General features: G+C 39.1%; 1 protein-coding gene across 1 annotated transcript; it reads right to left on the reverse strand.

Annotated features, from left to right (window-relative positions):
• Positions 1-637: 637 nt before the first annotated feature.
• LOC129770289 (E3 ubiquitin-protein ligase RFWD3) lies at positions 638-20,955 on the reverse strand. The gene is made up of 3 exons (XM_055773025.1): positions 20,820-20,955; positions 20,078-20,708; positions 638-2,365 (listed from the first exon to the last, which is right to left on the reverse strand). Exons 2-3 carry the CDS (start codon positions 20,625-20,627, stop codon positions 834-836), a joined length of 2,082 nt encoding a protein of 693 aa, XP_055629000.1. The 5' UTR covers positions 20,628-20,708; positions 20,820-20,955; the 3' UTR covers positions 638-833.
• Between the last annotated feature and the right edge of the window lie 1,765 nt (positions 20,956-22,720).

Consider the following 22,720-nt stretch of genomic DNA (forward strand, 5'->3'; position numbering starts at 1 on the left):
GTAACAAAGGTTACACGACCAAGTTTTAACTCTAGAAGCTTTTCACGGTATGAATATTCTTGTTTTTATTTTTTTTACCATGAATTTTAATACTTGTCCTTATATTTGTCGCGTCATTTTAATTGTTAAGTATGCTTAAAACGCAATTTTTAATGAATGTCTATTGTTTTAACTATAGGTGTTATAAATTTCCTCGAAAAATGCAAATAAGATATTATAAATGGATTGAAGCACTGGATTCGATTTTTTTTTCTCACAGTTTTGTCACTTTCTTTTTTGCTTGAGCAGTGGTCTTAATGTTTTGTCCGACACTGTATGATTGTGATTCGATCCCCTTCATATGCGGTTTAGAATATGCCAAGTTGTACTATTTAATGTTTGCTGGGGAGCAGCTAATGAACCACGAATTATGCCTGCAGGTGCAGGAAGTACCGATGGTACGTTTCGTCCAGACGTTTACCAAGCTGTTTTGGAAAACATGTAAATGTTGTGATAAACCATTGAGTTGAGATAAAGTAAACAAATAACACCGATGGAAAAGTAATGGTTGATTACACTATAGAGAGTTGAATGCGCAGTTTCCCACTAGATTTTGGACAGTCATCGAAAAAATAATGCACTCATACCAATATGTTCTTATGTATGGCTTTATTTGTACGAATGTATCAGTATTAAAAAAAGCTCACGTACTCACTCAACTAACCTAGCAACATGGTCTTCTCATTTTGGTATTTCTGGAAACTATTTGGACAATCAACGAAATTCTTAGGCAATGTCAATCGCGCAAAACTCAACAACATAATTTATCTTGTACTATCCGGCCTCCCCCTTTCTTACAAAGAATACGCTCTGTACACCCGACACTTATTGTCTGAAAGTGCCGCCAGGAAGGTGAGATCGTCTGCATAGATCGGACAAAGGTCCCACAACGTGTCGGATATCGGTAAACTCTGCAGTCGCTGAGTACCCCTGCTCGAACTCCACGTAGCTAGCTGACGATCGTCCTGCTGGTAGGCGGCTATCATTGTGCAATTGTCATCCAGTCTGACTTGAGCGCTCCGAATCATGTTGGGTTCGGAAGTCGAACCCTTGATCGTTTGCACAATGTGTAGTGCACAAATCAAATCCAATTTAACCAAATTGGCGAGGATATAACGAGACCTCGGATGACGGCTATTGGGACGCGTCGTGATCATGATGTAGCCGGTCTTCTCGCAATAATTCATCGCTGTGAATGGCCCGTCCAGATTTAACCGGGTGGACTCGATCGTTTGAGCAGCAGTGTACTCAAAAAACCAACAAGAGGTAAGTTTGCATACGAGGAATCCCCCGAAGGGAATAGAATCGGTTGAAGATACCGGGCAGATGTTGATAATGGGTGAGCAGTCACCCTCAGTTCGGAATTCTTCCACATACTGATTGTTGTTGCGGATGTCATACACATAAATACCCCCAGATTGTGTGCCCAAATAAAGAAACTTGGACCGTTCCCGATCGAAGGCGCAGGACCACACGTTCGCTTCGGAAGGTGTAAACGACATGATCGAACGATTGCTGAAGGAGAAAAGCCTTACCGACCGTTCGCTGGTAGCCGCCGTAAACAACTCATCCTCAACATCAATGGATATGTCACGAATCATGTTACTCGAAACGTGAAGTATCGACGAATGTTGGAATGTCGGTACGTCAAGGAACTTGATCGAGAACCCGGGAAATAAATTTTGTGTCGACTTCTGTGACACCAGCAAATGTTGCCGCTTACTCCCATACGCCATCACTCGGCAGCCCGGACTGCGACACAAATCAATGGTTTTGTCCAATGCGATTTTATAGTTTGTCACAGCTTTTGAAATACTGGAAATTTCTCCCATCAGAGAAGCGTTCGTCCTCAGGTCGGTCACCCCTCTTTGCTCGTACTCTTTTAGCCTAGCCCTCAACTCAGCGGCCACTGTCCGTTGCACTTCCAGTTCCATCCTAGCTACCTGCAGTTCCCCCGACAGTTTACTAACCTTAAGTTTCTCTTCGCCAACTTGTTCCTTCAGCCGCAGCTCTTCGGTATTATCTACCGCCCTCACTGCTTTCGCGTACAGAGGCCGTATGTCACGCAGCGTCGATTTCGTTTTACACGTTGCACAGCAACGATTTTGAACCGTATTGTCCTGCAACCAGCGTTTGATGCACATATACCCGAAGAGGTGACCACATTTCAGCGATACCAGCCGATGTTCACCCGTTAGCGTCCAGCTGTCCAGACAAATTGAGCAAATCGTACCATCGTCATCGTCATCGTACACATTCTGGGCCTCGGCATTTGCGGGTGGTGATGTTGCTTTTTTGGGTGGGGTGTTTGTCCGGCGACGTTTCCCTGGAATGGAATGGTCATGAGAAATGGAGGAATATCCGCTCCCTAATTTATGAATCAATAATGAAGGTCCCGCCTCATTCCCCTACATAGGTTTGAGTTGGTTGATAATCAATTGATAACGGGTATTTGAATAGGGACGCTACAAAAGTAGACCGATAGGCACAGCAAACGACGCCATATTTTTTCCCCCTCTCTTGACGTTTCTCTTCAGTAAGGTTTTCCATTTCATAATGGAAAAATATATGATCCAACAACGAGTCGAGATCATTGAAATTTACTACCGAAATTCGGAGTCAATGGCCTCAACTTTAAGAGAGCTACGTCCAATTTATGGTCGTCATAATCGTCCTGCCAGATCAACAATTGAGTGTCTAGGGGAAAATTTTGGAGAATCCTCAGACACAGTACAAAATGTTCCCGTGCCAGTGAGACAAAAAAGTGCCCGTAGTGTCGAGAATATTGCTGTCGCTAGCGCATCAATTGAGGAAGACCCAAATCAGTCCCTCATTTTTGCGAATTTTGCGAAAAGATCTTGACCTACATCCCTACAAGATCAAATTGACGCAAGAACTGAAGCCGCTTGATCACCAGAAGCGTCGTATGTTCGTGAATTTGGCTGAGCAACAACTTGAAAATGATCTGGATTTTTATCGAAAAATCATCTTCCGCGATGAGGCTCATTTCTGGCTGATAAATTACGGTTTGGTGCGGTTTATGGTCCGGCGGCGTCATTGGGCCGTACTTCTCCCGTGATGATCAAGACCGGCACGTTACTGTGAATGGGAATCGCTACCGCTCAATGATAACCGAATATTTTTGGCCCGAATTGGATGATATGAACTTGGACAATATATGGTTTCAACAGGGGAGCGCCACACAGCGAATTTAACAAACGATTCATTGAAAACCAAGTTTGGTGAGCGTGTTATCTCACGAAATGGCTCAGTCAATTGGCCGCCTCGGTCGTGTGATTTGACGCCGTTAGACTATTTCCTGTGGGGCTACGTCAAGTCTATGGTCTATGCCAACAAGCCAGCGACGATTGATGAACTTCGTACGAATATCGAACATGAAATTGCAGCAGTATCGGCAGATTTATGCTTGAAAGAGGGTACACTTAATTCATCACAAATCAAACGAAGCAAAAGAGACGAAACTGAATCAAACCTTACACGCGAATCTCACGACACGAATAAAATGATAGTCAACATCGCGGTCAGTAAAAAAAATCCCATTGCTAACGAAATCGACTGTTATGCGAAAACATTTCGAATCAATCGCAATCACGTTCCTTACGTTTGACGGACATTAAACTCTAAGCTGTATCCCAATTGACACGTTTTGCTAGAGATTGTGCAGCGCCGATGCACACGAGCGCCATAATTTTCAACACAAGCAACAGGAGCACTTGCTGCTGTTTTAAGGGATAACGCTGAATATAAATATCGATTAAGGTAGCAACTTGTGCAACTTGTACCCTTACTCAAGGTAAACGAGTAAAATATCGATTAAAAATCATTATACAGTCAACTCTCCATAACTCGATATCCAAGAGGACCATCGAGTTAGGAAGGTATCGAGATACAGAACATTTTTTCATAATTTTTTTTTGTGTCATAAATTGTCATATAGTAAGTGTCCCAATTATGGTATGAATTAGAATTGTTGATTCATCCCCTGAAAGTCAGAAAACACCTTTCTTACATAGAATTTTTTTTTTAGGAATTTATCAGGAGGTGGTAGGCGGTTACATTTCACGAAAAAAACACTTCTACGCATATGTTCGAATTTCAACGATGACAGATTTATAGATTTTTTTTGCTTCGTACTCTGTTGCCTCAAATTGGCTCTACATTGAAAAGTACGCTAGGTACGCCGATTCTGTTGCGGATTTAAATAACATTTTGGAAGTGGAAAATTTATTTATTAAAAAATTTTATATTAAATTATTAGTATTTTTTTTTAATGTATAAGTATTAATTTTATTCCAAAAATTCATACTAAGCTTGATTATTTATATCAATCAAGTTAAAGTTCTCTAACCACTTTACAATATATCAGATCATCTGGCATCAGATCACAGCAAATCACATTTTGATCCTTTTCGCACTAATCATTAAAGGACATTAAGCAATCGAACGCAGAGGCGTCTCGTCCGCCTGTTCAAACTGTTCATATGACAGGTAGACAATCTCAGAATAAAATGTATATTATTTCACATTTGTAACATGTATGAGGAATTATCGAAGGTAATGTCTTTTTGTGATTTACATGTTATTCCGAATATCCTTATTATATTTTCTATTTTTGTGGAACTCAAACCCACCGTGAAGAATATAATCTGATAATTACATTTAAATACACCCCAACCCGCACGCAACACAACTTTAACGCTACGAAATAAGCAGTAATGACTACCGGGTTCAAACCATTCATCTGAACCCGCCGTCCTTCAAACACAGTCAACTATGTATGAAACGATCACTACTACTAATGCGCCGCCTTGCTTAAAAATGACGTTTTCGGTTCAATATTTCTGCTGAACAAAACCGATGCAAACGATGGAAAATACATACCACCATTCTTCAGTATTTGTTCGTAGTTGTCATCGTTTCCCTTTCTGTTTCTCTTCCTATTCCTGGCGTCAGTAAAATTTGAGAGAGGGCACGAGACCGCGAGAGTACACAGCACCAAACACCCCGAGCGAGCATGATACAAATAAAAGAACGAACCAATTCATTCATGATTTCTGTGGATGTTGTGCTATTCTTCGTTGATGTGTGGTTTTTATTCCAGCGTTTTTATCGATTTTGTTCATTCGACAACTTGAACCCGGTACATATAGCACACGCAGTGGCGTCTCGTCCATATGTGCACCTCGTGCACTGCACAACCTAATATTTAAAAAGACAAAAAATATGAAACGCTCCTACTCTGTTATGTACAGACTAGAACTCAAAAAAGAAACGTCTGGAAAGTATGAAAAACATACGGCTCTCACAGTCCACGCACTGTATATTGGTTTCTATTTTGTACCATTTATTCTATGCTCTCCCCAGTCAGTGCACATCGATTAGTGCACAAAAATTACGTATACCTACACACTGATTAATAAAATTGTGTTGAAGCTTCGGGTAACTAAACTGCCAATGTGTTGGAAACGATTTCGTGCAGTGGACTCTGTGCACAAGAGAAGAGAATGGTGTTTTTTTTGATTCAGATCTCCTCATCGATAGTCTCTCTCGATTCTCTCGCAACCCGAGTTTAGACAACCAGATCCAGATCCACAATCGGCGCTATTTTGCTATTTTGATGGCCTTGTTTGCTGTTACAGAGCCCAGCATCAAACAGTGTAGAGATACTTTTATTTTTATTTTATTTTTATTTTTATTAAAAGATACATTAATCTGACATAAGTCTTAACGAACTATACAGAGTAGGATATGCAGATTTGAATCATCTATCTTTCGCTATAAATACTCATTCAGCTACCAAAGGGCACACTCTTTAACGAATAATTCAAAAACAAGGAAATGTTTTTCTTCCCTCTCTTCGTTGGCACCATTTTTCATCCAAAGCCCAAAGTGCGATTACGAGTTGAAGAAATTTATGCAGCAGAAGATCCCGAACTTGTGCAGAGTCAAGTGGACCTACAGCTCTAGGATGATCAACATAGTTGAAACATATAATAAAGCAATTTCTACTTGTCTGGAAGAAATGTATCTAGGTGACACAAAGTGGGATGGTGATACAATTTCACTCGCGCCAGGGCTGCAAGGATACATGCTGGATTTTGATACAATTTTCTTCAATCGCATCAATTTTCTCATTTACCAACATTCTGTACCATACACTACAACAACGAGAACTCTAATTTTGATAAAGTGAAATTAGGAAATGAACTGCGAGTGTTCTATACGAAGCCACTGATCGGTAGCAATCTTGACGATATTTTTCCGGAAATTGTTTTATTCGCAAAGCTAATATTAACGCTTCCTCCAACCACAGCATCGGTCAAACAAAGTTTTTTAATTCTTCGTAGACTGAAAACCTGTTTATAATCAATGATGGGAGAGGAGCGGTTGAAAAAGCTTATGATTATGGCTATTGAGAACAAATCGCTTCTTGAGCTTCAACATCAGGAGCAATTTATTGGAAAACCTTTTTGCGACTGATATGCGATTTAAATTTCATTACCGTATCACCAGAAGAAATTTGATTAAAAAGATAATTTGTCCATGAAAACAAGACTCTAATATTATGTTTAAGAAACATTCTATCGCACTCCATTACGCATCTAAACTTATGCAATGTAATATTGAATTTATATACAACGCATACTACGCACGATTATGAAAAATAGCTCAAAATAAGAATTAGACTCAGAAATGTTTGGAATATGAGGAAACACGAGATAGTTCAGTCAATCCACTAAAATTCTTAGATAAAAAAAATGGGTGGGTTATATCTATTATACAACCGCAAGGTTGACGTGGGACTACCTTAGGCAATTATTTGTTTGTATTGATTAAATTTTTGATTGAATGATACTATTTCCGAATTCGTTGTGTTTGCAGTTTGCAGCTATTTGCAATGCCGATTTCCCCAGATACTCTGGTTTTGAAGACTGTGTTAGGCAAACTCATTTCAGTCGGAACAAATGCCCCCGATTTGCATGATTAGAAGTCAGTGTTAGGGGAACACATTTCGGTGGAAACAAAATCTCCCCCTACTTTCTTGTATTTGCAATGCCGATTTCCCCAAGGCTGCTTGGTTATGATGACTGTGATGGGGAAACCGTAAGTCGGACCAATCAAAACGAAGTAGTAAGGGCGTTTAAATAACGCTTAACACTTTAAAGTTATTCAATTGTTTATGTAATGAAAAATAACATTTTGTTAATTGCGATAGATGCGTAGAAATATTCCCTATCAATTTATGCAAACATCTTTCCGGTCCAGTAAGAAATGTTCGAGTTATAAGCATTAGAAATCTTTCATTTTTTCCTACATGTTCTGTGTTTAGGTTTTCATTTTACCCCCCATATACTCCGGTCAGACGTAGTCCCACGTCAAAAACAATATTCGAGCACTAATTAGCTCCTTTCTTTTGCAATGTTGAGCAGAAATTTATCAAATTTTGGGTTTCGCTGGTTCACCGTGTAGGTGCACAACTAGTCAAATTACTCACGAGACGCCACTGAGTACACGTATGTCTGCTTACGTTGTAGAAACGAATGAACTCCCAGAGTTTAAAGTCTCTTTAATCCATCATCATCATCATTGCATACGTTTCAAAACCTCCACTGCATTGGCCGGACATGTGGATGAAATAGCTGCGTACTTTAATGCTGACAAAATTGTGGCCATGAGCTATGATGGCGCTACTGTAATGTCCGGAGATAAATCTGGTGTGCAAACATTGGTTATTCACTGGCTATATTCACTGTCGCGCACACGTATTGAACTTGGTTTTGCTTCACTCGTGCACAAACAACAAGAAAACGTCAAGGTTTTTCAATACGATCTCATCTCTTGCGGCATTTTTCTCGCAGTCGAGACATTGCGGCAAACGCAGCGAGAACTTGAAGCAATTTATGAAGACCAAAATACCAAATGTTTGCAAAAATAGATGATTTGAATTATGCATCTATCAATGAATGTTTGGGAGATTTACCTTGGCGACAGTGTCTTTGATGCTGTAACTTTTACTACATCCAGAGGTCCTCACGCATTCATGCTTGAGTTCAACACTGTATACTTGCTAAAACTTTTTTCGAATATTTTTGCACATACGGATGCTCTTTATCGAATTTTGCAAAAAAAACAGGAAGTGGGTTATATCTATGGTATAACCGCAAGGGTGACGTAGGACTATCGTTGATTTAGAGATCATTTGTATGAAGTTGAATCTGAATTCATTCTGAATGAATGAATATTTGGAGAACTTCGAAAACGAGAGCGTTACGTTGGAGGCACAAGGTTTTATGCATCCAATATTGGATACGGAAATATCCTACTGATGGGGAAGAATAATCTTCAGAAGCTATCCTGTTGATTGCAATTGATTGAAAAACCACAAAACCAAATGTATTTGGTCACAGTGTTACATGGATAGAAAACATTCAATTAAACTCTTTCACATGAATATATTTTGAAAATTCCCAAAGGAACTGGCAGATTATTTTCAGTAACGATTAGATATTTCCACATTTTCCTCGATACTGGAAGCCCACCAGTGGTTAATGCCAACTCGATAACCACCTGTTAATAGCACTTGATTGAAACATATTTGGTCACAGTGTTACATGGATAGAAAACATTCAATTAAACTCTTTCACATGAATATATTTTGAAAATTCCCAAAGGAACTGGCAGATTATTTTCAGTAACGATTAGATATTTCCACATTTTCCTCGATACTGGAAGCCCACCAGTGGTTAATGCCAACTAGATAACCACCTGTTAATAGCACTTGTTTGAAACATATTTGGTCACAGTGTTACATGGATAGAAAACATTCAATTAAACTCTTTCACATGAATATATTTTGAAAATTCCCAGAGGAACTGGCAGATTATTTTCAGTAACGATTAGTTATTTCCACATTTTCCTCGATACTGGAAGCCCACCAGTGGTTAATACCAACTCGATAACCACCTGTTAATAGCACTTGATTGAAACATATTTGGTCACAGTGTTACATGGATAGAAAACATTCAATTAAACTCTTTCACATGAATATATTTTGAAAATTCCCAAAGGAACTGGCAGATTATTTTCCAGCAATGATTAGATCTTTCCGGAACTTTCTCGATGCTGAATGGCATCCTAACGGAAAGAGTTCTGCGCGTGTATGTGTCGATCCTTCGCCGTCCACCTCCTCCAGCACGTTAGGCAACGATGTTGTCTTGTCGATGTCCTCACGAAAAATGAATTTGTCTCACCACCAGAATATCGCTTAAGTATGCTTTTTGTGTGTGATTGAATCGAGAGAAGGTGTGGTTTACGATGGCAATTTGGAAGGCAAACTAGAGGGGAATGAACTCTCTGAGCTCGGAACTTTCGGCGACTGAGCAATAATCGATTGCGGGCGCATACAATATTGGATACGGAAATATCCTACTGATGGGGAAGAATAATCTTCTGAAGCTATCCTGTTAATTGCGATTGATTGAAAAACCACAAAACCAAATGTATTTGGTCACAGTGTTACATGGATAGAAAACATTCAATTAAACTCTTTCACATGAATATATTTTGAAAATTCCCAAAGGAACTGGCAGATTATTTTCAGTAACGATTAGATATTTCCACATGTTCCTCGATACTGGAAGCCCACCAGTGGTTAATGCCAAATCGATAACCACATGTTAATAGCACTTGATTGAAACATATTTGGTCAAAGTGTTACATGGATAGAAAACATTCAATTAAACTCTTTCACATGAATATATTTTGAAAATTCCCAAAGGAACTGGCAGATTATTTTCAGTAACGATTAGATATTTCCACATTTTCCTCGATACTGGAAGCCCACCAGTGGTTAATGCCAACTCGATAACCACCTGTTAATAGCACTTGATTGAAACATATTTGGTCACAGTGTAACATGGATAGAAAACATTCAATTAAACTCTTTCACATGAATATATTTTGAAAATTCCCAGAGGAACTCGCAGATTATTTTCAGTAACGATTAGATATTTCCACATTTTCCTCGATACTGGAAGCCCACCAGTGGTTAATGCCAACTCGATAACCACCTGTTAATAGCCGCGCGTGTATGTGTGTGTAGCGATGTCTTCCCAGGGAACCGTTTGTGGCATCACTCTCCTCCTGATAGATTCCCTTCTGGCCTAGGGTGCACAAACAGGCTCTTGGTGACACCGTTCATCCGCGCTTTCATGATAAATAAAGAGCTTCACCGCAACAGCGACAACATGCTCCAATCGCTGTTCAATTAGAACTGAGTGGATTTCCGAGCGCCGCTCGCTTATATACCGATTGGTGATTTCAATAGCCTGTTTTGAAAGCAATTTTAAGACTATTGAAACAAGTTTTTGGATCAAAAAGTAACAAGTATATAACGCGTAGACATTTTATCTTTCGAATGAAGTGTTTATCATACCATTTCGTTCAGTTGTTTAGGAGCTATTAACGCTCAAAATCTCGGTCTCCGGCGTAACGCTTTCGTTATCGAAACTTTGATTTTACACCCCGGTATAGAAATGAAAGACGTAGTCCTACGTCAAAAAAAAGCAATTAGACGTAGTAGAATTTGTGCGTATCGGCAAGGCTGGCCTTGCTTCTATAGAGGAGCTCAAAGCAGATCATCATTCCGATAGTGCGCTCAAAGATGCAATTGATGTATCTGGCGAAACTATCATTGACAGTAACGTCATCAATTGTCGTCGTTTATATGAATCGATTACAGACCAAATAATTGACGAAATGACGAAACGGTTTAGAGAACTGAACTGATGAATTTAGATGAATACAAATTCGTCGCTTTGTTGAATCACAAAAAAATTGCCGACTTCGATGTCGCATCACCTACTGGGAATTTGAAAATGCTTATTTCATACCACTCGAAATTCGAAGAAGCGAAGTATGTAATAAGCTGACGGTTCTTTTTAAATTATAGTCATTATTCCGATTATCGTTGGACAAAACCTGCATCAAACCATCTCCGAAACGGCTGGCCAGAATTATACTGACATTGCCTAATACAACGGCATCAGTTGAAAGAACTTTTTTTGTTGTTCGACGGATCAAGAATTATTTGCGGTCGAGATCTGACCAGAAATGGTTATTCGGAATTATGATGATGATTGCGGAAAAAGATTACCTTTATGACATAAGGCAGATGTGTTTGTTTTATGAGAAATTCATTTGCGCTCATAGTTGACCGTAGGATTCTTTTGTTATACGGGCAAACCTGTTTTTGTGCGGGTGATAGGGACTGCACAAAAAAATCGTGTTCGCTAAACAATTTGAAAAAAAAACTTCTTGTTATGTGGTGGATAGGGACCGTATAAAAAAAAATTCCCTAATAAAATAATCCAAATCTTAATGGTTCCATTCGTGATCAACATTCGATTTCCTTTTTCCACTTTTATAAGCGACCTACTCACTTGTGCAGATCATAAAATCAACTCTTTGCTCCTGTCATTAAGTTCCTACTGACACATTAAAACAAACAAAACAAAACATGAGAATGGAAATTAACTGACACAGTCCCTATGTAGAGCGATAAAATACATATCAAAGATAGAAAAAATGAGCGATTACTCCATTTTCTTTCAAATATCACACAAAAAAGTCGCACCAAAAAAATCGCATAAAAACCGCACAAAAACTGGTTTTACTGTATATATAAATGTTGAGAAATAAAAATGTTAAAATCTGTCATCGCCATACTGTTGCTTTAATGTTGCAAATGAAATTGAACAGGTAACTCAGTTGGTCACGCGTCGCCTCTGATCGAATGGTACTGTACTGCCGACATCAGCAAGCTCACGATGCATTAATTATGCCAGCGAAATATCACCATCATCATTGAAGGAAAATTCGGCTTTCCGGAATCAATTTTGAATAGTCTCAGATTTAACCTTATTGATCCAAGAGCGTGAAAGTATTTCAGTTGAATCCAATACCGATATGTCTGAAGGGTCCTAGAGTGCATTTAAATACAGTATGAGTGTTGACTGCACGAAAAATACCGTCGTATCCTCCATTTAATGCAGTCTTTGTTTTACTAATTCATGGCGATAGTACTATTTCAGTTGCTTGCGGCTGAACTACGAAGTAGAAAAAAAAAATTGTAAGCTTAACGATTTGAGCTTTGGTTGGAGAGTTTTTGGGTGCACTGTTCAGTTATCCACGAACATGTCTACCTCTGAGGAGAAAGAGATATAAGTATGAAACACTACAATTACACATAATTCCCGAATCAATTGGCGATCTAACGCAAAACGTAAACGATCGGTGAGACATCTGGATTTTGTTTTTGAACTAAGAAAATGATGCTAATGTAACCTAAAACTCAAAAACAAATCACGTATATTTTACTTCCGGGCTTTCCAAGGTAGTTCTCACATGCAGGAATCGTGCATTTTTCTACTTGTGTTTGACTGTGCTCTCGAATTTCCTTCTTTAATTCAACCATTGTCAACATTTTTATAGTTTTCACTACTGAAAGAGGTAAATAAATAACATGTTATATATAAAATTGCGCAGAATTAAATTTCTTACAAACTCATCGCAATCAAATAATCTTTTATGATTATAACATTGTAATTTATGGAAAGAACTACAAACCTCCCATAAGCTCACATGGCAAAATTTAAAACCATCATCACTTTCACCGCAGCGCCGCCTAGGTGTAGATTTGTACGTTAGATCGCCAATACATTTCTATTTCCTTTGGAAATTGTTTTATCAAGTTACATAATTCATTTTTCAAGAAGCATTGAGGTCATACAGGCTTTGGTGTTCCTCTCGTATATCACTGGTATTGACTTCTTCGTTTTGAAACATCGTGGCTTTCTACTCTTCCCATTGACGGCAGATTATCGCTTCCGTCCATGTTGGTTGTGCTTTGAAGTTAAAAATTCTCAGTTCCCAAATTCGCAGGCCTTCTCCCGAAGCATAAAATCTGAGAGAGATAAATCATTCTCTCTGACTTGATAGACAAAAAAATCCGTTGAACGATTCAGCTTTTCGTTCCCGACCAACGCTTTTTGTCTAAATTCAATTTTCCCTTCCGATGCAATTTTTCTTTCGGTTGAATAGTGTTGATACCGTAATTTGTGCAATATTGAAATTTTTACAACTTCAGACGACTTCCGCCCATATTTTTCGACCTGCTCGATGATGCTCAACCGTTGCGCAATGGTTAGCATTTTAATCGTCCACTTGGAAGGTTTTTCGTGGTTTTCCATACTTGAAAAAAAAATTTCTTGACGACACGAACAATTCGTCTTCACTTTCAAGATCAATTGAAATAACAGTTAGAAACGCGCAAAACAAGTACGCGAAAATCAATCGAGGTTAGGGAGGTGAAAATCCATGGAAAAATGAATCGAAACCGATCGAGTAAGGGAGGCATCGAGCTAGGGAGGTATCGAGTTATGGAGAAAAGAATGCTTGTAAAATCAAAAGCCATGCCATTCAATTCATCGAGTTAGGGAAAATATCGAGTTACAGAACAAGTAGGAAAAAATGCAAGATTTGGAACTCTTATAACTCGAGCATTTCTCCATAGATCGCAAAGGTTTTTGCATCAATTGATAGGAAATATATCTACGCATCTATCATAACGAATAACATTTCATTTTTCATGAGATAAATAATTGAATGATTGTGAAATATCAAGCATTGTCAAAATGCCCTATGTGCCCATTTTTGATTGGTCCATTTTGTGCTCCTCAAATCGTACCGACCAAAACGGGCAACCAGAGCAGCAGCGAAATAGAATGAAGCACGATTGGAAAGGAAAAAGAAAAAAAATGGACGAAACATTGGTCGCAGTCTCACACATGCGTAATTCTCGAGCCAGCCAGTCAGCTTAAAAATCCCCGCTCCGCTGCCGTAACGATCATTCTCGTTCAAACCGTACACCACATCGGTTCGCATCACAACACATCAACAAACCAACCCAAGCAGCCATGTCTGGACATGGTAAAGGAGGAAAAGTGAAGGGAAAGGCAAAATCCCGCTCGAACCGTGTTGATCTGGAGTTCCCCGCAAGGGTAGCTAGGCCGAGCGCGTTAGTACCAGTGCACCAGTCCACCTAGCCGGCGTTATATAGTTTCGGCCGCCGAAGTGATCGAGTTAGCTGGCAAAGCTGCTCGCGACGATAAGAAAACCCGCATTCGGAACAGAACACATTCGGTTCGGTGGACATCAAGACAACAACAAGCAGTTGCAGCGAGTGGCAAACGCAATCGCAAAACGGCATCAGGTAGCAGAAGAAAAAAGTTTGTTCTTTTTACAATCTGCTTTGGTAGCAAATCCAGAACAAGGCGGCATCGAGGGCGTTCGAAATGGTTTTTTTCAAAACCACGAGTACTAAGTTTTCTAAATTGGAACCATTCCATAAAACAAGCGCTTTTCAGGGCCATTAAACCTTCCAAAAAAGAGTTTACGAAATACAGTTCAATGCTTTCTAAAACAATATCCAAAATAATGATAAAACACAAATTGATTTTTTCATAATTTGTTTGCCAGGATATGATGAGTATGTGAATTTGGCAGTTGTTCTGAGCTTATTGATTTTCACCAATTCTTAAACTGCTTCTAGATTGAAAGTACAGTAATTTACACTTATATCGACATTTAGCTAATTGGACGGACCTGTAATGCGACATATTTAGTTGGACATTTTTGTAAACATAGAGTTCGAGGTCCAAACTATGACCCCACATTGAAAGTCGACACTGTACCACTGTCATCGCAAATGTTCAATTACAGGTTAAAATTACCTCCAATCCGATACTGAGTGGTGGTAATGCGACGTGTCATTGAATGTAATTTACTGTAAAATATGTCACAAGCTGGATGGGAAGAAATTTTCCAACTGTGAAAGCTGTGGCGAGTGGCAAATGCAATCGCTAAACAGAAAGGTTTAGTCGAACTAGATGGGGATATCGAGTGATAACAAAACAATAAACTCTTTAGATTGAAGATAATTTTGTGATCCTGAAAAGGACCCTTTTTAGCCTGCATGTGAATCCAACGAGCGAACAAATCGTAATGAATGTATTTTTTTGCCATCGCTCCCTTTTAACGCTCATTCGTTCGTCTCGTTGGACTCACCGTTCGAGTCTACCGATTTGTCTCTATCCCGTGAGTGTGTACCGCTAGAGTATAAAACACGCGGACCCCAAAAAAATATCTTATTTTCTTTCAAACCGTAAACCCGTGTGGTTGTACGGCATCGGCATCGTGGACGTAACAAAGGAGGACAAGTTAAGGGAAAGGCAAAGTCTCACTCGAGCCGTGCAGGTCTCCAGTTCCCTGTTGGTCGCATTCACTGATTGCTCCGCAAGGGTAACTAGGCCGAACGGATTGGTGCCGGAGCACCAGTATACCTAACAGCGATTATAGAGTTTCGGCCGTCGGAGTGCTCGAGTTGGCTTGCAAAGCCTTGCAAAGCCTTGCAAAGCTCACGACAATCAGAAAACCCGCATCAAGAACAGAGCAGCTTCGGTTCGGCGCTCATCAAGGCAACAATTAGTTTCAGTGAGTGGCAAAGTGTTTCTCCGGCACGTCGCATTAAATGTAATTTACTGAACAACATATCACAAGCTGGATGGGAAGAAATTTTCCAACTGTGAAAGCTGTGGCGAGTGGCAAACGCAATAGCTAAACAGGAAAGTTTAACCGAACAAGATGGGAATATCGAGTGATAACAAAAACACAACACCAAAGGTTCTTTTCAGAACCATCAACATGTTCATAAAGAGTAAACAGTAAACTAATCCATTTTTCAGGTAGATGGGTAGGTATTCATGTAGGAGAAGAAAATAAAACAATATATTTAAAATATATATTTAACAAAAACTGTCCCCTTTTGTATAGTCCTACGTCACTCCGGTTATGTCCCCGACATTACCCACCTGTCTTTTTCGAAATAACTTTTTCAAAACATTATTTCATTCTCGTAAAATGTCTGCTATTATAACAATCCAGAAATAAGAACTTTTCGGAGCATGTCGGGCAGTGATAAATTGTAATTGGTAGAATAATACAAGCAGTGATGCCAAACTATGAGATCGAAGTGTCCTACTATGTATTGAGGTCAGTAGAAAATGAAAAACACATTAGTTTCAACGCAGCTATACTCAACCTGCGGCCCACGGCCCGCCTGGCCCGTTATCATTTTGTATGTGTAACATTCATGAAACGTTAAGAAATTATTTAGGAAACATGAGATGAGAATAACGGAGTTTACATTACACATCTACACATTAGTTAGTTATCTAGTTAAGGGGTATTAGTAGATTAAATATCTATTAAATACATTTAATCCCATTATTAGAACTAATCCTGTCGACATAAGTGAATAATAATGAAAATATCGATATGAAAATATGAATATGAAATCATTACCGTTTTTTTTTTTTTTGACATAAGACTACGTCTTTCAGTAATGGTACCAAATCAGAAAACTGGTCACGGTTTTCCATGAAATAGTTACGCCGTTAATATTTATTTTAGCTATGAATTTTGATGGTTTGCATTCCAATCAAATCGGAAATTACAGGGTCTTTCAGAAAAAACACTCACGCAAAAAAATCGAATAGCTCCTTATGATTTTTCTTTTTTGCACCGTCGATAGAAACACTGCATTCTCCACTTCGGGACGATAATATTCGGCTACTCGTTCAGTCTGATCGGATGGTTTTTAGTGTCAAGATGTACAATTTACAAGAACGTGTATTTTTACTGAAATCGTATTACTCGAGTAACCGAAGCCTGTATTTAATTTTTTTCCGTAATTTTCCGTCTCCTTAGCCACATTGGTTGCGCGTTCGCTTAGTAAGCGATCGATCGTGACTCAGTTCAAAACTCAGGGCCCTCATTGACCATCTTTGTGTTGTAACAAAATAACACGCAACAATCATCATCGATGGAGATCGATCCACGGTCGAATGAAGATCGATTCATCCATACAACTGCTCTGCTCTGCAAGACACATCGGGCTACTGTTATATTAATGACACAACAATGATCGTATCAACTGTCTCCGCTGTTCGGTGATCTAACTGGATAATGGAAGAACAGAAGGAAAACTCTTACGCCTAAATGGTTATTGTGTAAATGTGTACCATATGGAATACTCTAACGCCGGAAAAATTGCAACTGTGTAATGTGCTAATTAATAGATATGATAAACATGTGACATGTACACGATTAAAATTCGGCTCTGTTACAGCTAAAATGCTAATGAGCTAAAATAAACAAAAAGAGATAAAAAAAAGTCATAAAGTGATCGCTCGAAATGCAATTACAGCATTCGTTCTACAGACAATGTGGATAGAGATAATATTGCAATCTTAGGTCTCCCGTATTCTATTCATTGAGTATCAACAAGCCATTCGAGATTTCAAAACACTGTATTCACAATTCCTTTCTCAATGCTGACTGTTTAGTTAAGTTTTCCAAATTGTCTTTTTGAAAGCTAGAGGCGATTGAATTTGAAAGCCTCTATAATCCAAAACATCATCATCATCTTTAAAGTCGTCAGCTACCGAAGAACAGTCTTTCTCAATGCTGATGTCACACATAATGGTTTTGCTCGATTCTATGGTGCAAGTTTATTTATGGGGGCACCGCGTCGATTTGCATGCCGTCTGGTGAAGGGTGCCTCTGTATTTTGTATCACATCATATTTGAATCTGTACTGGGGTTTATTTCTGAAACAAGATCGTTACGTTTGGAGTACAACGTTTCGAGCGTTAACACCTCTTTGTCAGTTGTACAAAATGGTATGTCAATCACTTCATTCGAAAGATAAAAGGTGTATGTTATGTAATGCTGTTTACTAATCTGCCCAAAAACTTGTTTCAATATCTCAAAACTGCTGCCTGCTTGAAAATTCATCTTAGTCAAGATTTGTCGACGCATGTCGTTGCCTGTCAGTGAAAGTTCTCTAAATATTGTGCTCGGCCTGGCTAATCTATGTCTCTATTTACTACTGTGTAGAACAATTTTTTTCGCCACAGAATGCATCTTCAGAATATGCAAGAAGCAAGCATAGTGTAGAGCGGAATCAAGGCAGAAGAGAAATATCAAATACGAGGTTTTCATACCGATGAGATTGTACGAATAGTTTATTTTATGCGTTATGCGTTATCGAATAGATAACGGTAGTGTGGTACAAATATACCGCGTACTGAAACCGCATTGTATGTAGTACGGGAAAATGCCAGCTGAAATTTTGCATAGCGTATTTTTTCGCGTATCAACATTTTTCAGGAAGGCCCTTTCGAAAGTTCGACAAAGCAAAAATTGAAAAGTAAAATTTTCCTCTAAACTATGTTAACGTAATTCTCGCAGCAGGAATTGTCTTTCCAATAGCAAACCGTTTTCCTTATCCGAACCTGATGTAGTTCCAAAACTGATGAAGCATTTGCTTCCTCGGCAGTCGAAACGAATTTTCATCATCGTAAAAATATGGGTATGGATGCAAAACAATGTCGACTATGCCATTGTCGATCAGGGCCTCAAGCTCCACATCCTCGTCGTGTATGCATTCTTTTACAACCGACAACGAGGTCAGCATTTTCCATTACTTGACAATGGAATCAGCCGGTACATCGTTCCAAGCCTCTACTACCCAAACATAGCATTCCTAATATTGATTCGCTGAACAATATCATCGAACTCTCTTAGGCACCCAAGAAGCTTACGAAGCTTTCGAAGCTTTTGCTTGTAGTTAGACTTGACCATTTGAATAATATTCTGATCCATGAGCTGTAACAAGGCGATTAGTATTTTTTTCGATTTTCAAAACATTACCCCTCCCCCTTAAGGGGTACCAGACAATTTCTGACTACGACACTGCAATGTACAATGAAATCAGTGCAAATCATAGTTTTTTATAAGTTGCAAACTAGTAGAAATAAATGTATAGCTGTCCGTTATTGACGGTACGGGTAGGTAAGCACACTATAGGGCAGAACAAATTTGTGGGAAAATGGAAGTGATTCCGGATAACGGATATCGGGCAAGCTTCAATTTTTATCAAATAAAATGTGGCCACACGTATTCTTGAGCTTGCTACTCAGAATGCATTCAAAGCGTGTTATTTGACACAGAAATCTCAACTAAGTACTAATCAAAATAACGCAAGTAATACTACGCTGAGACGGCGAAGTTCTTTATGAACTTCGGGTCATTTAAGAAGAAGAAGAATATCAAACAAAATTTTCAAAGAATTTCCAATTCGGGTAGTATGAAAAACATTACAATTCGTTCGTAGCTTTCAGATTTGGCATCCTCACTGAAATACGTAGTCCTACGTCAAAATGGAATTTACATTCGATTGAAAATGAAAATCTTTATATAACGTTTTATCTTAGGACTAACCGTTCTCAATATAATTTTCCAAAAAACTTTTCCAAACATCATATTTTAATCAAACATCTGGATTTCGATTTTTTGAAAGAAATATCATTGATTTTAAATACGCCCTTTTAAAAAATCAGTCGTGATTCAAATCGGTATATGTAAATGAAAGTTGGGATTCTGGAAACGAAGAGGGTCAAGTGTGCTCCCTTGGCCGAGTGGTTAGCGTCATAACTAACATGCCGGGTGTTCGGGTTCGATTCCCGTTCTGGTCGGGGGAATTTTTCGTCAAAGAAATTTCCTCCGACTTGCACTGTGATCACGCGTAGTCTAGAACTTGCCCCTCAGAATGCATTCAAGGCGTGTTCTTTGGCATAGAAATCTCAACTAAGTACTAATAAAAATGACGCAAGTAATACTACGTTGAGACGGCGAAGTTCCTCTAGGAACGTTAGTGCCATTGAAGAAGAAGAATTGGAAAAAAAAAGTGTGCTAAAAGATTTAGCAGCAATGAGAGCTATTTGGAATTTGACAAAATTTCGCGAGTCTCATTCTTTACGCCTTCTTCTTGGATGGTATCTGAATCTGGATCTACCCTCCGCATATTGATTACTTGAATCTTCCAAAAACTTACGATTTCGTGGCGAGTCGGTGGAAGCATTCCGCACCGCAGATGGCCCAGCCAGCAGATCCTGTCCGCTTCGCAGCGTGTCCTCGATAAGCACTATTGGGCCTTCCATAGCAGCAGCCGTAATCGCAGTCGTTATCGCTGATGTTTCTTCGACTCCACTTCCGCCGCCATCATCGCCACCGTCCACAATTTCTATAGTGGCCTGTGCTTCTGGAACCACATCCGTCACCAGATTACTGTTCAGCATAATGACGGGGGACAGAAATCTCGGCAGAACACGGGCCAACTCTATTTCCATGTTCACCGTGGGCTGCTCGATAACTAGGGCCACCTCATCCGGTATAAATTCCTGCGTTGTTGATTCCGATGCAGTTGACGGGTAGTGCCCATACATATTTTCGCCTCCAGACAATCCATCTGACTCGGTCGTCGTTTCATCATCAGCAGCAGCAGATATGGTAGATATAGTGGTTTCTAGTCCTCTTGCCAAATCCTCCTCAAAAACGTCGGATGATTCTGTGGACGAATTGGGATCAGCAGACGATGTTTCCATTGCTGCTATACTGCACTAATCACGGAGAAATAACATCCAGGGACAGCTTTGCTCGAGGCGCACTTTGTTGTATGGAATCAGCTGTTGTAAAGAGTAAACAATACTTGATCAGCTCGAATTTTCCAGCAGAGGAAATAGATCCAGTTTCCTACAGTAACTGTATCATACTCCCCAAAAGGATTTCTCACTTGCCTTGACTATCTGCTTATTTGTTTTCGTTTATGAAGCACGGCTGAATTATAACTCATTCCAAATGGTTTGTTGTTCCAAATGATGCTTCTCTCACTACGATTAATTCATCTATTTGATGCTGATACATAAACAAAGAGTTTGACAGATAGAACAAACAAAGGGATGGGAGAAGATTTAGTTGCCAGCAATATGGCACGTTCATACTAGGAGATATATCGCATGATTTCAAGTTTGTAAAAATTTAGTTTGAATCAATTTCGTGGATATGGATAAATGTCGATAAATGGAATGGATAAATATTATGAAAGTTGAATTATTAATGCCCGTAAATCAGGTAATCTGGTCTTATTTTTATTCTTGAATTTGCATATTATGCATTCTGTAGTCCGATCGAGCATCCTTTGATCAAAAATCAAATGTGTTCCACAGTCTGTTCGAATTTTGCATCAAGACAGAGATGTCACATTTGCCCTGCTCGATCGGATTTAAGTCGGACGGATTGCTGAATGCAAAAATCAAAGTCAATCGGACTCTGAAATCCGATCCAATTTCGAATCTAATATGATTCTAGAATGAGAGTGAATATCTCTATCGATATCTTTGAATAATCAGCGTTGTATTCGATTAAAAAAGAATTATCCGAACGGAACGAAATTTTGTGTGCTCACTTTAGATTTCAAAAAACGACTCAAAATATGCAATTCGCAACATATGACACTCAAAATGTCAATACTAAAATAAAAGCTACCTTCCAGGCCTTTCATGAGTTGTTGAAAAACGAAATAAAAATAACCCTCAAAACGATGGCTTTAATTCGGCCTGAAGAATCTTCTATACAACGTATAGTTCAGCACGATTTGTCTGCATCGTCAGTTCTCTATTGTTTCCGTTTCAATTTTATTCATTAATTAAGATTGTTTATTCGTGTCGTCTATTATCAGACTTGCTCGGACGCATTCTACAAAGTCAACATTATCACATTTCTGTGTTTTCTATCGTGTTGTAATGCCATGGATAAGACTTTTTCATGCTTTGTGTGGTGAATTTTCTAAAGTATTGACTCCACCATTCTCTATTCCTACTCATTCAAAAACTCTCATCTTTTAGAAATGCAATCAAGTAACAAATCATGAAATCTTTGGAAACATGGAAGCTCGTGCAGTGACTGCATAATTGTAGGAGTTTCCGACAACTGTTCGTCGTCGTCTAGTAAGACATTGTTATTCTGCTGATATCGTGATCTTCAAACCTGTTCTGCATTATGGATGACTGCCAAGCCTGTTCGCGTTACTTGAGTTTCGTGAAGCAATCACATGCAATGGTTCGTGTGACTTTATTTTTTATCACACTTGTGTGGTGGAAAATAAACTACATTACTCAGCATGGTTAACAAGAGTTGGACTACTCTGGTTATGCGAGTCCTGTCGACTGAATTTCAACCCTGCTACGTACGATCGCGAGAAAATTATCATAAAAGTGTTACGTGAGCTGCTGATGCGCACGGACTCCATGGATACACGTTTAGACAACTACGGCGATAATCTTGGTACTACAGTAATTTACATTGCCAAGGCATCGCTCAGTGTCGCATTGGAGGATTTTGACCTGTAATTGAACAACCGCGAAGACAGTGATACAGTGTCGCATGTGGTGGCGACTTTCAATGTGGGGCCATAATTTGGGCCCCAAACTCGATGTTTACAGAAATGTCCAATTAGAGGTAGAAAGTCCAATTAAACGTGTCGCATTACAGGTCTGTCCAATTAGCTAAATGTTGCATTAAATGTAACTTAATGTATCAACAAAACACCCGATGGAACACAACAGCGACTCAGACAAATCAGCAAATCTTTAGACAAGTCAATATTTCAACACTTCAGTGTAGGTTCACTTCTCAGGCG

Source organism: Toxorhynchites rutilus, chromosome 2 (genome assembly GCF_029784135.1).
Source record: "Toxorhynchites rutilus septentrionalis strain SRP chromosome 2, ASM2978413v1, whole genome shotgun sequence".
In the NCBI taxonomy this organism is placed as follows: domain Eukaryota; kingdom Metazoa; phylum Arthropoda; class Insecta; order Diptera; family Culicidae; genus Toxorhynchites; species Toxorhynchites rutilus.

Bases quoted from the DNA above. Each gene is read 5' to 3' on its own strand.
- LOC129770289 (XM_055773025.1), bottom strand. From the start codon at position 20,627: ATGGAAACATCGTCTGCTGATCCCAATTCGTCCACAGAATCATCCGAC. The intron at 2,366-20,077 runs GTAAGTTTTTGG...ATTCCATTCCAG, and splicing joins CACCGACTCGCCACGAAATC to GGAAACGTCGCCGGACAAAC.